This window comes from Fistularia commersonii, chromosome 13 (genome assembly GCF_037954325.1).
Source record: "Fistularia commersonii isolate RoL2024-O1a breed Wild chromosome 13, RoL_Fcom_v1.0, whole genome shotgun sequence".
NCBI classification, from domain to species: Eukaryota; Metazoa; Chordata; class Actinopteri; order Syngnathiformes; family Fistulariidae; genus Fistularia; species Fistularia commersonii.
In genome coordinates this window covers 8061730-8078461 of record NC_141296.1, presented here as the reverse complement: position 1 = coordinate 8078461, position 16732 = coordinate 8061730, and the positions used below count along the sequence as shown (strand labels likewise).

Genomic DNA, 16732 nt, shown 5'->3' with positions numbered 1-16732 from the left:
GAGAAGCCAGACTGAGATGACCTGCTCATGTGCAGAGGGGGGATAGTGAATATATTGGTAGATGGATGCTGGAATTAGACCTGCCAGGCAGGAGGCCTCAAAGAGGACCAAAGAGAAGATTTATGGACGTAGAGAGAGAGGATATGAAGGTGAGGAGGATACAGAGAATAGAGTTAGATGGAGAAGGTTGATTCGCTGTGGCGACCCCTGAAGGGAAAAGCTGAAAGGAGAGAAAGGAAAGACGAATATGGTTATACGTGAAGCATTTAATCAGTGATGGTCAACATTGTTAAAACTTGAAAAAATCCCACAAACTTGAAAAACAAAAACTAAATTAAAATATTGTACAGTACTGAATAGTTCTCCATCAATGATTGGCAAAGACACGAAAGTTTAACCAAGACCATTTTTATTTTACGTCTCAGCCTCAATGATGATATGTCTCCACATGGTATTCAATTTAGTGCATCACGGATTATTGGTAAAGGGCAATTATTCATTAGAAAATAGGGCAAGAGATGCGGTTGGGGTCTGCATGCAGGAAGGGCTGTCTGATGGCAGTCTTGTTAATAATGGTTATTTCTCCTCTCTATCTTGGGATAAATGAAGAAAAAACAATTGCCAAAACATGTAAGCACATACTATATCTGTTGATACATGTAATAACAGTTGTGCCAGTAGGGATAGAATTAGTCTTCGACCATGAAAAGACATAGTTATGTTAATCAATTTTGTCTGGTTAACCAGGCAGATCATATTTCAAAGTGTATATCTCAATCCGGTGAGAGCCACACTAAAAATACATCTTGGCAGTGTGGAGACTATCTGGATGAGCTTGGCAATGTTGGCTGATCAGAAAACAATTTAACAATTTTAGTTTTAAATCCAAGGACTAGAAGTAAAAGAGATTTAGATAAGAACGTAAAATTGAATAGTTCAAATGAATACAATGTGTTACACCAAATAACCAATACTGAATTAAGGTCACTTTGGGATTTGTGGTCCAAGAAAGCTTTGGGTTCACCTAATGTGGTCCACTGCCATTCTTTATTCCAAAGGGTTCAATTGCTTCTCCTAACATATTCATCTACAGAGGGTCACATTCAGGCACAAAAGGCTGCAATAATCATATCTACACCTGAGACCAGGATGTAGTCCTCCTCTAATTGCAACACAGGGCTCGAGAAGCAAAACGCTGCAGCTCTGAACCATGCAAGCTTCCCCCTAATCCTGCTTCAAAGTCAAAATGCAAAAATCTGCTCAATCGTCTCCTTTATCAACAGCTTTCTTGGTATCGATTTCTGGCTTCACGTCAGTAGAGCTGAATTCAGCTCCTCCTCCTGCTGTTCGATTACGAGCTCTGGCCCCTGGCTGGTAGAGCTGAATTGCTGGCCGATCCTGAAATAAAAACAAATGAGGGTTAGATTTAAATAAAAAGTGCATGAAAATAATGCATCACATGAAAAATTAGAGGCCTTACTTTATTTCGCAGACGCTCTTTTTTAACGCCATCCTCCTTCTTGTTGTCTTTGCCAGGTCTCTCGGATCTCTCAATGTGAGCAGACTCTAGGTCCTTCTCACTTTTTTTCTTCTCTAAAAGACGCTCTTTGTCTTTTTTAACCTCCTCCTCTCGCTTCCTGTAGGTATTCTCACCATCCTGCCGTTCTCTCCTTCTCCGCCTGTCCTCATCCTGGCGCCTCACACGCTCCTTCTCCTTCTGCTGCCGCTCCCTCTCAAAATCACGCTCCCTGTCTCGATCTGTGTCGCGGTCCCTGAACTCTTTGCGTCCGTCTTCATCCACTCTGAATGTTAAGGATATACTTCAGAAAAACATGGAATTGAGACAGAACTGATAAAATCAAGTAAAAACCCACTTTTTTCCCCTATCATCCTTATATTCACAGTTCTGACGCCTCTTCTGATCAGCACTTCCTGTTGATCTTTCCTCTTTATTTTGCCTCTCTGTTCTTTTGGACTTTTCCTTAGATTTTTCAAAATCTGGATCCTCCCCTCTGTCTGGCTTCTTCAGGAGCTACAAAAAAAAAAAAAAAAAAAACATAAATAAAATGTAGACAAGTCTATGCTGCGGCCATGCAAGTGACTGGCGACCAGTCCAGGGTGTACTCCGCCTCTCGCCCGATGACAGCTGGGATAAGTTCCAGCACCCCCTGCAACCCTGAGTGCAGGATAAGCAGCAAATGATGGATGGATGGATGGATGGATGGATTGGATGGATTGGATGGATTGGATGGATTGGATGGATTGGATGGATTGGATGGATTGGATGGATGGATGAAGTTTATGCTGCAAATATAACCAATTTGTAATGACTTCTTTCCAGGGTAGAACATACTTTGATTTTTGGTTCCTCTTTAACTTGGTCCTTGTCATTTTCCAGTGACTTTTCAAGTCTCTTCATCTTTTCAGCCCCTTTGCGCTTCCGCCTCTCCTCTTCCCTCCACTTTCGCCGTTCTTCGTCACGCAAACGCTTCCGTTCAAGTTCTCTCCTTCTTCTCTCTTCTTTCTTTTCCTCTCTGATCCTCTAAAAAAATAACAAAAGAGTACACAAGTCAAGCTTTCATCAAAAATATACCCTCTTAGCACACCAATGTTTTGCCTTACCTGTTTATTTTTTAGGAAGTCCAACAATGGTGTTGTTTTTTTAGCTGCACGGAAGAAAGCACAATTTCAGATGAAGGTGCAGGGGGTAAAGCGATCGTGCTTGGAACTGAACATTCCTGGCTTGATTCCCTGTTCCTCCTAGCTTGTCGAAGTGTTGTTGAACAACACACTGAACCCCTAACTGCTCTCTTGGCACCGCAAGATGGCGCCCAACTGCTCATGGCTCATACACGATGGGTTAAATGCTGAGAGGAATTTCCCGCAAAGGATTAATAAAGTACAATTAAAAAAATAATACTAATATACATTAATTCACTCCTCTTGCAAAAAGGTAATTTTTCAGTTGTATATATTTTAAAATACACACGTACCAACAAGTTCCTTTGATTTAGCCTCAATCTCTTCCAACAGGGTCTCAGGTGTGGATGTCAGTTTCTCATCATCTCCATTATAATAATCCAGGAACTTTTTGTAATCGGGATCTGAAAGAACATATGCAGTATACAAATAAAGATATGGCAATGTTGTGGGTCTTTATCAAATTCACATACAAGACTTGATCAGTATGAACTTAAGAAATTATAATGCCAATAGATTATTTGTCAATTAAATGTTCCTTTTGGACATTACTTTAACAGTAAAGAATAAAATAGATTGCACTATATTTATTAAAAACTCCAGAAAGTAGGGTACCAATCAAGTATGAATTGCGCCTCAATCCATTTAACTGGCAAAATTCTAAAAACGGTGCAAATCTCTTGCTAAATTTACTCCAAATGTAAATGCTATGAGACATTGCATTTACCTTCATTTATTGATCCACACTTTGCATCCTTTTTCTTGCCTCTTTTCTTTGCAGTCTTCTGAAAAGGTGCGAATTCAACAATGGCAGGGTACTCTTGCCCTGTTCAAAAAAAGTGTGTTTGCAGTTTGATGAAGCCTCAGAGATTTGAATTCTTGTGGTAATCTTTTAGACAGGAATATCTATCAAATCATGTATTATTTACCTCTATTATCAATGAATACATAGCCATCAAATCGATCCCTGAAGAGAACTATATCCTCCTGATTTTTGAAATTAATGTAAGCCCTTGCGAAAAGATGAGGATAAAGGCTGAAAAATGAGAACAAATATTTTTTAATACTCACTATTTAAATTTTACAAATGAAATTTGAGTCAAGACATACCTGGTGTCACTGGAGAAAAATTCCAGATAGTCTACCTCCGGGAGTGGCTGGAGCTGCTCCTCCAGCTCCTCCTTGGACAGGCTGGGAGGCAGTCGTCTAATCACAATCTAGAATTCGTCGATAAGTACAAAGGTGGTAAACAGTTTATCGGTAGAATGAATCAAAGAAGTGACGGCTGCCCAAGCCTTTCATGACAATTTTTCAGTTAAAATTTCGGTTTACGTAATACCAAATTTGTATTTGAGACTAATATCTCTCTATACATAAAATTTGACCAACATTTGAGGTCATTTATGTTAGCAATACATCATTGGGAAGCTAATATAGCTTAATGTTAGCTATTCACTTTACCTTTGTCATGGCCTCCTTTTTTTCCTTCGACCTCTCAATTTTTTCTCCATCCTCGCACTTAATTTCCACCCTTCTATCTTTGGGTCGTGTATTTTCTTTGTCTTCCTTCATCTTTATTTACACTGCCTTATACCACGACCAAATTTCACGTCATTCCCAGGAGTTGTTTACTTTCTTTTTAGCAACTTAGCGGGCTAGTAGCATGCACGTTGAACTTCCTGATACTTGTAGCCGCACTTCTGCCACCCACCACAGGAGATCGCTGTGCGCGGAAAGACAATTAATCACTTTTCCTTTTTTAAAAACACAGACGTTTTTTTACCCCTTAAATTCACCCTTTGATGTTTATGACGTGTTTAAAGTGTTAAAATGTTGTGCTCTATGTATAACTGTATGTGACATTAAAAAAAGTTTTCTTTCTTCTAAAGTGATTGTCATTTTGGTTTCGTTTATAACAAACTACAAATCATTATAATTGTATTTTCGAAAGTTTATCAGGATAAAATTGTGACAGTTCAGCAGATTATTAATTTTTACATCTTTGTGTATCATTAGTAAGCCGGTGCTAAAAAGGCGTAGCCCTTGTTTCACTATAACTTATAATGTGCTGACAAGACACAGTAAAAAGTATTGTAACGTCAAAAGTATGAAAGACGGACATTTTTTATTTAATGCCTATTTGTTCTTTTATTCATTTTTGTTCTTTATTTATTTGTTTATTTTATTTTAATTGCTTGCTTGACGTTTCAGGGCTTTTCCAGTGAAAATTTCATACAAGTGCTTTTCTTCTTCCGCTAGTAGAAGGTCGGAAGGACGTGCGCCATTTTGTTAGCAATTTAGCAAACTAATCATTTGCTGGTTGGATCGGGACATAAATTAACTTCCCTTTTTGCTTGGCAGTTAAACACTGCGACTATGTGGTATGAAATATTGCCTGGCTTCGCAATCATGACTGCGTGTCTGATAATCCCTGGTGTTGCCACTGCACAGATTCACAGGTTCACTAACGGCGGAAAGGTATGACCGATGCTACCAATAGTGCTTATGTCTAACAATAACGTGTGAACCTCATCTTCTCGTCCACTGCTAAAGTCACGGTTTGCATGCTTTCTATGAAGGAAAAAAGAATCGCTCGGGTTCCGTGGCAATGGTATCTGATGGAGAGAGACAGGCGAGTGGCTGGAAGTGGAAAGTATTACGAATCCAAGGTGAGATTTCCAACTTGTGTTCCCATTCAGCAAAAAATGCCACAGACTACATTGTTTAGTATTGTTACATCTAAAATGTTTAGCACAAACTTGTTTAAGGTACAAGCTGAAAACTCTAACTTCCGTCAGAGTATTCAGTATCTCCAGTCTGTCCCCTGAATATATATATATATATATACACACACACACACACACACACACCCTTATGCAGCTGATGAAACTTAAAACCTAATTACAGTTTAATTGTCCCAGACACCAAGCTATTCAGACAGTAATACATTTCCTATATTCATTCACTGCATTGTTTTTTTGACTATAATGTGAAATATCCTTTTTATATAACCTGAAATCTGTTATTAAGTATGTAAATGATGTATTCCTTCATTTTGTTTGATTAGTTTGTAATACTTGATCAGCTCTGGTATTCAAGGCCGGCGACATATGAGTATCTTTCGTTTTTGTAATGTTCCTATGCCTTTTAACAATAATTCAGACATTTAGGGCCAAAATACCTGTTTTTCAAAGTCAATTAAGGCAATATTGTTTTTTCCTTCTTCAACAGGGTCTTGAGAACATCAACTAATGTCAGCGGATGTCAGCAACCCCCCCCCCCCCCGCCCCAACTGAAGATTCTTTGTAAATTAAAATGTTATATGTATATAATAGCCTTGTCTCAGTTGTTTCTATTAAACTGTTCCAACGGTTTGGGCTTATTTTTGTTTTCACTGTATGCCATTAGCAACAGTAATGGTTTACAGTTGCTATGAGAGTCTGGTGATAATTTAATGAGGGTTTCAGTCCATCTTCAAGCATTGATAATGTGAGGGATTATTTGATGTATGTGGCGTCCAGAATATTGTCTGTTTCTGCATTCCTGTCATCTGGCAGAATTCTGATTTTCCATGAAATTCTTTGCTTAGATTATTTTTTCTCACCCCAAATTTCATCATAACAAGTAGAAGCAGAAATATATTTGACTATGAACAATATACCTTACTCAACTATTCTCTCTCATTGGAATTAGACGAATAATTTCACAAACATTCATTTGAGTACGGTAGATTCGAACCCTGAACTATTTTGTGTCTAACGGTGAAGAACGAAATATCATCGAGAGCAAAGTTTCCGGGGAAAAACATAAGGGCATTCATTTAGTTGTTACTAATTTGCTTTTTTTCATATTTACATTATTGTTTACTAAAATATGAAGACAATGATTAGGCGATAGATATTTTATAATGAATTAGGAATGTGAAGCTGCTTTACATTGGTTTTATGTTTTCTTATTTCAGGAAATAGCAGCTTTACACATTCTCATTAGAAATCAAAGTCTTTATTTGCAACAAACTGGTAAACATGTATGACCAGATTTACAGGCCGTGTCCCTACTGAAAGACGTATTTATGTAAATGGGATAGCAATGACAACATATAATTGTGTTTATAAAATCAAGGTTTTTATCATTCAGGAAGTACAATCATTTTTACACACTTGGCCCCATGTTTGGTGGCTCATAAACAACTGGATGAAAATTATAAGAATTTTAAGATTTCTTGGAAGGAAATGCCATTTGCAATCAGTCAAACTCACGGTCAACACTAACAAAAAAGTTGCTTGACAGGCCCTTATTGCTAATGCCTGAATTTGCAGCTCATTAGCCATCCCATTGACCCTCAGTTTGGTTTTCAGCAACAGAAAATATGCCCTGTAGGCTCAAGGACAGGTGACATTATTGAACAACATGCCATTTCTTCAATTAAACAAACTAGCTTTTTACCAAGTACATTTTAGGTCCTTAAGCACCTTAGTTGTTCTCAAATTCACTAGAATTTTGCAGAATCTGATTGTGACTGAAGAACCTGGAGAGAATCCAATGTGCCAAGTCAATACAGAAAGAATCCAGTCACACTGCTTGACACAAATACGGCACAACTACTCTATACAATAAGCTTCCTTTTTCCATCTTCAACAAAATATTTTCTTTTGTTATAAAACAATCGTAAACAACAAATATCTGTGGGCCTGATGTTTCACTTCTCCTCCTTGCCTTTGGTCTTGCGATACACCATTTCCCTGAAGCTGGAAAGGATTTTGCTCTCTCGTTTTCTCCTCTCCTCCTGGTTGAAGGATGCCAGAGCTCTTTTTTCATCTGCACTATAGATCTGGTTTTCCTTTCTGAGACGCACAGCCTCCATTCTTCGGTGCCTGTGTGGTTATATGACAAGAATCAGCAATGCAGACAAGACTTGTGGGATCTAAGTTGAATAACTGCTAAAACACATGTAAATTCCTGTAGAAACTATTTAATGTCATTAGTTAATTCCTTATCTCGTCTAATTGCTGTTTACAAAAAAAAAGTTAATTACAACAACAGAGTTGTCATGAGCAAATATTAAATGGTGAAAATGGGATAAGGGCCAGAGATATTTCAGTCATTAACAGACAAGGGATAGTGAATATATTAGTAGAAGGATGAGGGGATTGGAACTGCCAAGCAGGCCGTCTAGATGAAGACCAAAGAGAAATTAGACGGTGGAGATTGATTTGCTGTAGAAAACACTGAAGGGAGATGCCGAAAGAAAAAGCAGAAGAGGAGGGTCATGGATGAGAGGTGAAACTTCTACGAGGGAAGAAATCAGGTCCAGTTGCCATGATAAGATTTGACAAGGAACAGCTATCTGGTATTTATTCAAAAATATATTTGACCATCACACTTTAAAAATTGGAAGTAGATACATTTGACCAGTGATTAATGCAAGTTTGTGTGGAATGTGAAAAAAGTTGCAATTTCCAGCTTAATTTGGATCACGTACCTGCTACCACTCATCACATAGCCAGACTTCTCAAAGTCTGCGATCTCGTCACTGGTGAGACCAATTTCTCCTCTTCTTGGGATACGCTTGCCTGCTTTAACGTACTCTGCCATAGCTGCACCTTCACCTGGCAGCAGCGCATGTCCGAAGCTGGTGGAAAAAAGTAAACAGTTTTTTATGAATCATCTGAGGAAACTGTTGGACAAGGAATGTGACATGATCTAAACACAGAAATGTGAAATACAGTGTTGTTACATTGGTGAAACTACTTTTTTGTTAACTGATTGTACAATCACACCTTATCTGTCAAACCTCCCTATCGCTGAATTATAAAATAATCCCAAATATGGACAATTAGTTTGATTAAGAGTGGTTTACCTTGAACCTAGCGAGTAATCATTTGAGAAGCTTTTGGATTGTCATGATAATCCTCATACTTTGATAGGAATAAGCATTAATAGCATACAACTTCAAAATAATGTGTCGCTTTTAGCTAATTGGGTCAAAACATTTCCTGGCCATTACTTTTTTGCTAGTATGTATTTGACCAAAAAAATGGGAGGTTTTAGGCACTGAAAGAGAAAGGCAAAGGCTATTTTCTGGACACCATCAGAAAACGTTATTTATCTTTCCTATTGCAATGTAAATAAAAAATGATAAATAGAATGAAAAAGAGCAATAGACTCACTCAAGGGGTCTGTCGTCCTGGGACATGTGGGTGAGTGGAGCTTCAGGTCCCACCATGTGTTCATCCATGCAGGTTTTCTCCACCCACATCACACTACTGAGATCTTCCTCCTCATCCTCCTCAGACTCTTCACTGCTGGACTCACTAGTCTCTTTGCGGCTCTTCTTGACCTTCTTTTTCTTAGACTTCTTTGACCTAAGCAGAAATGATGTATTTATCTCATTTTCTATGTGAAACAGGCGTGAGGAGATGGCTGCTTGTTAAAACTTACTTTTTGCTCTTCTTTTTCTTCTTCTTCTTCTTTATGTCTTCCTCTGACAGACGATAAAAACAGTTCACTTAACGACACAATCAACATAACAGAGATTATTGGTTGACTTGTGACAATCACTGCATTTGTTGTTTAGCAATGTACCATCTGAATCTGACTCCATGTCAGAGTCCTCTGAATGCTTTTTGTGTTTCCTTTTCTTTGATTTCTTTTTCTTCTTTTTCTTCTTCTTTTCTTCTAGAAACAAGAAGTGAAAAATTCATATTGAATCAAAAATGTTCAAATAGTTACAGCCGCTGTATCCGAGCCCTGGAGGATTCGTACCTTCTGAGTTTGACTCTGAACTGCTGTTCTTCTTGTCTTCTTCAACTGGCGTAAACTCATCGGAGCTTGTGGAGCAATAAGAGAAAACATTGAGCTGAGTACAATATAGGAAGAAGTGCTTGATTTCTCATAAATACATGGCAACAAACAAACATTTGGTTTGTTTGGCCCTGAGTTTTTGGACTTACTCTGGTTCCTTTACTCTCGGTGAATATCCCCACACTTCAGGACAACCTAACTCGCCAATCCTCTCCCTCTCTTGCAGACGCCTGTAACAGAGACATTCATGAGTATGTGTGTGTGTGTGTGTGTGGGGGGGGGGGGGTAAATAAATAAATAAAATAACTTCCATTGGCAGGAATAAATTAAATAAAATTGTTATTTCAATAAATTTCAGTGTGTTTGAAGTAAACAAAATATCTGATGATACATGGACATGCATCTGTGGTTTTAGATTCATAATGCTTATGCTTGACCTTGAAATTGTACAAAACGCATCATGATGCACCTTTTATTTGTTTTGTACTTAACGGGGCATGCGCAGTAAACACGGAGTAATGAACATATAACGCCACACTGTAAAGATTTGATTGACTATTCTACGTGTCTACTTATAGGCAGTGGAAAACTATTATCGACGTTTCTTGAAATGTTAATTTTATGTGTTGTTACCTGGCAATAAAGGCTTCTTGTCTCTGTCTTTGAGCGTCGTCTCTCTGCTGCTCGTAGTAATATTCATCCCTGAAGCCGCCCTGCTTCCCAGGACCATCCCGATCGAACCAATGACCGTGGTTTTGACTGTTATTATTATTGGTGTATCGGTCTCTGGACCGGGAGCGAGACCGGCTATGGCGGGGGCTACCGATGCGGATTCGTTTGATATTCCTCGCCTCCTTGAACCGACGCTCCCGCTCCTCTCGTTCCCACTCCCGATTGCGGGGTTTGGGCAGTTTCGGCCCGAAGCTGTCCGGAGACAAGCTACGATCCCGGCTGTCGCTGCGGGAGCGAGTTCGGTGTCTCCGAGCCCGAGGGCTCCGAATCCCGCCGTCGGAGTTCGACCGGTCGGATAGAGGCATACCAGCCTTCTGTGTTCGATTCACAAGAATAAAAACACAAAATAGTGGTTTAACGCCAGTAAGGGGGAGAAGGAACCAACGCTATTTTCAGTGCGTAAAGGAAAAGTCGACAACCGGAAATACGTATGTTCTAAGTCCGTTCGTTAGAAAAAAAACGGTTTCCGCAAAGGTAAACTTGATGGTTCCGGGTTTTGGGGTTCCGAGAAAACACTGTCATACTGACCGTACATAATGGGAAAATTAATCATATTATCGAATCACATTTCAAAATATTGCAAATTATGACACTTGAAAGTCTTGTCATTTCTCATCAAAACACATGTTGAACCAGGTAGTTATGGCTTGTTCTGCATAACATCCAGATAAATGGATAAAAAAGATCAGCTCTCCAACATGTTCGCCATATATATGTTTGTATATATATTGTATCTCACTTAACATTATCCTCTACACTACATTACATTTTATACTATGAATTCTGTAATCATGAATTATGTAAATGATGGTTACATTGGAACTGTCTTCTCAAAGTATACTGCTGTCTGAACATACAGGACTGTCTCAGAAAATTAGAATATTGTGATAAAGTTCTTTATCTTCTGTAATCCAATTAGAAAAACAAAAATTACTTTTTCATGATATTCCAATATTTTGAGATAAGATTTTTGAGTTTTCTTAAGATGTAAGCCATAATCAGCAATATTAAAACAATAAAAGGCTTGCAATACTTCAATTGATTTGTAATGAATCCAGAATGTATGCCTTTTTTGTAAAGGCATTACAGAAGATAAAGAACCTTATCACAATATTCTAATTTTCTGAGACAGTCCTGTAGGACGCGTTGGACATTGGAGGCCGGTTACTAATTTACCTAACACGTCATCCCCAAAAGCGGGCTAATGAGCGCCATCTGTGACGTCACAATCCTTCTGAAGCCAATCGCGTTACAGCATTCAGCAGCCATAACTTCGATCTGATGGGAAAAGTTGAGGCAACCCGAACTATGAAGGATTTCAAAATTTTAAGTTTACCTTAAATGTTGCGAGGCATCTTCACGACTATCTTGAAGATGATGCTCGAGCAGATGTTTCATTGTTATAATAATCGACGTGGAGTAGAAGTGGAGCTTTTATTTTGAAGGCCAGTGTAATGATCCGGTAGTTACTGTGACGCTTAGTCCGAATGGGGGAAACGTTTCAAGCTGAATTTACGTTCAGGATCTGTGGTTGATGTATTGCTGTGTTAGTGCAAGCGTTGGCGCAACATGATAATATTAAAAGGGTTTTAAGTGTTTTATATTGTCTTGAATGTATGTTTGTAATCGTACTCAGCTGCGACTTTTTTGCAAGTGTTATAAATGAGGCGGACGCAGCGCGGTTGACAGCCGAAGCTGTACGCTGTTAGCTATTGTGTACAGTTAGCCTGCGAGCTAAGTCATTAACTACAATCGTTCGTTGCCTTTCCTCTGCAGAAAACATCAAGGTTGCAGGTAAACAGAATTGTCTTAATGTGCTACTTTTTTACACATAATGAGCCATCGGAGCGGTTCGCAATTTTTTGCTTTGGTGTCTTCAAAAGCTAGCCCGCGAACAAATATTAGGCCGCGCTATGCGTCTGTCATTTAAGGGAAGGAAACTGGATAACGTTACCCTTCGTTAGCTTGCTAACAGCAGTATTTCATCAGCATAATATACGGGCCAAGAATGACACATATTAAAGCCTCTTCATCCGTTTTTACTCGATCTCATCAAAGCACGTTAATTATCCTCACTGTCACGCCAATATCCGCTAGCGTATGCTTTTGACAAGCTTAGAATGACACGTAGTGTCGCTGAAGTGACATTGTTTTTGAAATGGAGTCGTAGCCTATCCTCCGATGCCGTTCCGCGCTGTGAGCTTGTGCAACAACAAACTCCTACAACGTCGCTCATATTGTTCAGCGGTTACCGATAAATATCTGTCTCGAATTACCTCGCATACTTCTGATATTATTGGCCCGAGCCCCGTAGGATTATCGGATTGAGTAAATGCATTGAAAAGCACTTCATCAAGCAGACCCGTTGTTAGTAATACGGATTACTGCAACCTCCATTTGTTACAATACAATACGGCCAACAGCATAGCTTGGTCTGTTTAAAATGGGGGAAAAAAAATCATAACACAAAACATAAACGGAAAAAAATAACATAAGTTTGTATTCACATCATATGGCATGTGTTTCAACAGCACATTTTGCAATTTTGTTGATCGTATCGTACAGAAATCTGAGCTAAATACTAAGTGAGAAAGGCCGACTTTGGAAACAGCCAACTCTGACTGATTCAATGTTTTTAAAATCAGATTCTGATGCAGTGCTGTTTTTTTTTTTCTCTTTGCAGGCATGCCAAGTCTCAAGCTTATATCCGCAACGGATACACAGTATTCCACCGCTGTGTTGAAATCACTTAATGAGCAGAGACATAATGGATTATTTTGCGATGTCACCATTATTATTCAGGATCGGAAATTCAAAGCTCATAAGACCATCCTATGTGCATCAAGCTCATATTTCCATCAGCTCTTCAGTGTAGCTGGTCAAGTCATTGAGTTGAACCTTATCAGAGCAGAAATCTTTGAGCACATACTTAATTACATTTATAGTTCAAAGATAGTCCGTGTTCGCTCTGACATGCTGGAGGAACTTATCCATGCCGGACAGGTACTGGGAGTGAAATTCATCGCCAACTTGGGGTTACCTTTATCACAAGTCAAAGGTCTACCTGGTTTATCGAAGGAGACAGAAAAAAGCGACTCCTGTATCGAAATGATGCCTATCATCTCCGAGTCATTCTCAATTTCAGCAGAAGAATTCAGCCAAACGAGTAAACCTGCGGGCGAAGATGAGGATTCTGATAGTGAAGTCATGTTTGTTTCGCAAACGGATGCTCAAAGCTCAACGGCCAATGAGAAAGCCAAGTCTGGTGAGGTCACTGATTTGAAGCCAGCTGATTCAGAAAAAGCCGAAGAAGAGCAGCAGAAAGATCCCAGCAAAACAGATTCCTCAAAACCTGAAGAAAAAGACCCCGCTCTAGTGAAACCACAGACTGTGGAGCCTCCAAGCACCAGTTTTCCTAACACTTGTGTGCAAGACAGCAGCCCCCTCCGCAGTCCTGACAGTAGCACCAATAACATTGCTTCCCCCGCTCTAGTCTCTTCAGGAAGTGGTCCGACAACACCAGCTCGCAGTGGCTTCACCCCTGAGCCCTCAAGTGCCTGTCAGTCATCTGAAAATGTGGATATAATGGGAGTCCATAAAAAGCAAATTTCTGCTTCAGTTCAGCAAGGAGATTTTAAACTAAGGCTGCTGGATGTCGCTGAGGAGTCTCTGAAAGGTGTTAGTGTGACAGCAAGTCACGCCAACACTCCAAAATCCACTGTAGCAGCAAAACAGACAGTGACTCTTGATACAGCTGCAGAGATTGATTCACTTTCTGCTGGCTGTAAAGTGTATGCCAATATTGGGGAAAATACTTACGATATTGTTCAAATGAAGGAAGATCCAGGAGAGGGGAGCTCCAAATCCAGCAAGGCGAAGAGATCGTTTATGGCAACACCCCTGAAACCTGCTGAAAAAGAGCCCATGTCCCCAAAGTCTGCCCCCTGCAAGAAAAAGAGCAAGACAGAGCTTGAAGATCATTATGAGCTGGTCATGGATGGGAAAACTTTCTATGTGTGCATTGTTTGCAAGCGCCCTTATGTGTGTCTGACAAGTCTCCGCCGTCACTTCAACACTCACTCATGGGAAAAGAAGTACCCGTGTCGCTACTGCAACAAGGTTTTTGCTCTTGCAGAATACAGAACTAAACATGAAATCTACCACACAGGAGAGAGGCGATACCAGTGCTTGATGTGCAATGAAACGTTCATGAACTACCAGGTGTTGTCCAACCACTGCAAGCAAGTCCACAACCAGGATCCCTCTGGGAGGAAGGAGAAAGATGACAAAGATAACAACATTTACCGCTTGCTGCCATGTAAAACGGTGCAGATGAAGTCGTACTCGTGGACTACTGATGAGCCAGGCTTCCCCGTCATCTCCCAGGACGGCAGTGTGCGTCACATAACCCCCCCTGTAGAGGGCCCCCAGCCCTCCACTCAGAGTAGGATGTTGAACTGGGATGACATTTTCATTGAATCTGATGCTGGCATGCAGCCTAACACTCATGCACGGCCTGGGATAGAAATGACTAATCGTCCGCACAGCTCCACCGAGTTTGACTTTGTAATACCAGAGACCTATTGAGCAGCCCTCACTGCTACCTTACTCGTGCCTTTGAGGTGGCCCCTGATCCTTTTTTTTTAACTTCTGACTCCATGTCAGCAATATTGCTCTTCTGATGCTCAATAGTCAGATTAAGGTGTGGTAACGTTCACCTATCTGTACAGTGACTTTTTTCACAATCAGCTCCGGAAGGGGTTTCATTGTTGCAACGAGGCAAGAAAATTTCTGCATGAGCAGTCACAAACTGTTAGCTGTGAGATCAGGGCTACGATATTTTGTCTTAATGTAGTGAAACATGAATGATCGTGGTTGAACAATGTTGATGAAATCAGCCATTTCAATGAAGTCCAGGCTGTGGATCAAAACAGGAATTGACTGTAACTAGACTCTTCTTACACCAAATTTCTAAAAGCTGTGGTCCTCTGCATATTTGGTTGATGTAAGAACATGACTTAAATCTGTAGCAGAAGGATGCACTCATTTTAACTGTAAAGGCGAGGAAATTCAAAATGGCAAAAAGAAGAGGAGAAAAAAAAAGGATTTCACAGTTACAATAAAGTTTGTCGAACCTGGATATCCATATTTGACTGTAAAGTTATGGCGGAAAGAGGCTCAGTATGATGTTGGTGCTTGATTTTGTTGTAGTCTGCCATTTTGAAGCTTAAAAAGCAGAACATTGAATAGTGGCTAACTGCTATAATGTTGGCTGTTTTGTCTAAATCAGGCAATGAGTTCCATTAAATGGTAAAGGGGTTTCCTCTTTAAATGTTACTCCATAGCTCTTTATGTTGTGTGGAGAGAAAAAAAAAGAACTTCAGTGTGGTTCAAAGGGTTTTTGTTGAATCTAACTTTTATTTAATTTGAGAAGTTATTATGAACACATTATTTATAGTGATCATACTTTCAAAATTATTTAAGTCATTGTGAAGCCCATTATTGTGGAATAAGCAAATTAGCTGCCATTAAAGATTAACACAGCACTAATGAATACATGAATTGCAAATCTTTTGGATGGAAGATGTTCCTTGACTGTAATCATTCCTGGTCCCCATTTGAGACCATTTTAAACCAGTTTCTCCCTTGTTTGTACCAGAGAATAATATGAACCGAAATATATTTTGACATGGGATTGATGGCAATTCCATATGTGGGTTTTGTGGCAGGGAATTTATCCAACAATTATTTAATATTCATACTTTGAGATTTTTTTCATTACATATTCCTTTTAATGTATTTGTACATTGTTTCGTATTAATCATGTTTCCTCATAAATGAAATACTTCATTGCCAAAATCTGCTTTCTATGTGCTTTAGGCTAGAGATTTTGCTTAAAACATGTTAGGATTGACAGAAAATAGGTTTTCAATCCGCAGATAGCACTTGCTGTTGGATCATGCAGAGGGTTTTGTTATTATTTTACATTTTTATCTTTTCATTCTGTTTTCAGCCATGATCAGTGCAAGTAAACAAGTAGTGGTAATAAAAATATTGTACTTCACGTCATTCATTGAGAAAAAGCAAGGTTTTAATAAACATTTTAACTGTGGTGTCACTGTGTGATGTACTGTATATATTTGTGTAAAGTCATATTTTCAAGCTTGTCGTGTCAAGTTGTTTTCAAAGCTCTTAAATAATGGTATTCAAATACTATTATTCTGTTATGAGAAAAAAAACATTTGTTATATCAAAAACCTCCATTGTTTCTGTATGAACATGACAATTTTATGTTTGTCTCATTTCCTATTAAAATTATCTAAATATTCACAATCACATGTACAGCTTATTTGGGAATCTAGGTAACTGTTCATTAATTTATTCATTCATTCCAGCACAAAGTTGTGGGGAGCCGATCCCAGCTGATATTGGTAAGAGGCGGAGTTCACCGGGGCCCAGAGGCGATCACAGGGCCACATTTGGACACACAACCGTG

The 16732-nt window shown here is 39.3% G+C and overlaps 4 protein-coding genes across 7 annotated transcripts; 2 read left to right on the top strand and 2 right to left on the bottom strand.

The window, feature by feature from the left end:
* Positions 1 to 392: 392 nt before the first annotated feature.
* On the bottom strand, positions 393 to 4401 carry upf3b (UPF3B regulator of nonsense mediated mRNA decay). Its single transcript, XM_086158515.1, has 10 exons — positions 4162 to 4401; positions 3811 to 3917; positions 3630 to 3736; positions 3428 to 3526; positions 2994 to 3104; positions 2623 to 2666; positions 2354 to 2542; positions 1875 to 2032; positions 1481 to 1802; positions 393 to 1398 (listed from the first exon to the last, which is right to left on the bottom strand). The coding sequence occupies exons 1-10, from the start codon at positions 4270 to 4272 to the stop codon at positions 1261 to 1263; spliced, it is 1386 nt and encodes a 461-aa protein (XP_086014641.1). The 5' UTR covers positions 4273 to 4401; the 3' UTR covers positions 393 to 1260.
* Positions 4402 to 4964: 563 nt separating this feature from the next.
* On the top strand, positions 4965 to 6075 carry ndufa1 (NADH:ubiquinone oxidoreductase subunit A1). The gene is made up of 3 exons (XM_086158525.1): positions 4965 to 5178; positions 5280 to 5369; positions 5932 to 6075. Exons 1-3 carry the CDS (start codon positions 5077 to 5079, stop codon positions 5950 to 5952), a joined length of 213 nt encoding a protein of 70 aa, XP_086014651.1. The 5' UTR covers positions 4965 to 5076; the 3' UTR covers positions 5953 to 6075.
* A 566-nt stretch (positions 6076 to 6641) lies between these two features.
* On the bottom strand, positions 6642 to 10677 carry nkap (NFKB activating protein). 4 transcript variants are annotated; one of them, XM_086158522.1, is made up of 8 exons: positions 10138 to 10677; positions 9654 to 9734; positions 9466 to 9530; positions 9286 to 9375; positions 9142 to 9208; positions 8871 to 9065; positions 8183 to 8332; positions 6642 to 7574 (listed from the first exon to the last, which is right to left on the bottom strand). In XM_086158522.1, exons 1-8 carry the CDS (start codon positions 10539 to 10541, stop codon positions 7400 to 7402), a joined length of 1227 nt encoding a protein of 408 aa, XP_086014648.1. In that variant the 5' UTR covers positions 10542 to 10677; the 3' UTR covers positions 6642 to 7399. The 4 variants fall into 4 exon arrangements, with proteins under 4 accessions (XP_086014648.1, XP_086014646.1, XP_086014650.1 ...); XM_086158520.1 differs by having other exon boundaries at positions 6647 to 7574; positions 9286 to 9378; positions 10138 to 10676; XM_086158524.1 differs by having other exon boundaries at positions 6648 to 7574; positions 9142 to 9184; positions 10138 to 10676.
* A 1039-nt stretch (positions 10678 to 11716) lies between these two features.
* On the top strand, positions 11717 to 16348 carry zbtb33 (zinc finger and BTB domain containing 33). Its single transcript, XM_086158592.1, has 2 exons — positions 11717 to 12030; positions 12920 to 16348. The coding sequence occupies exon 2, from the start codon at positions 12922 to 12924 to the stop codon at positions 14821 to 14823; it is 1902 nt and encodes a 633-aa protein (XP_086014718.1). The 5' UTR covers positions 11717 to 12030; positions 12920 to 12921; the 3' UTR covers positions 14824 to 16348.
* Positions 16349 to 16732: the final 384 nt, after the last annotated feature.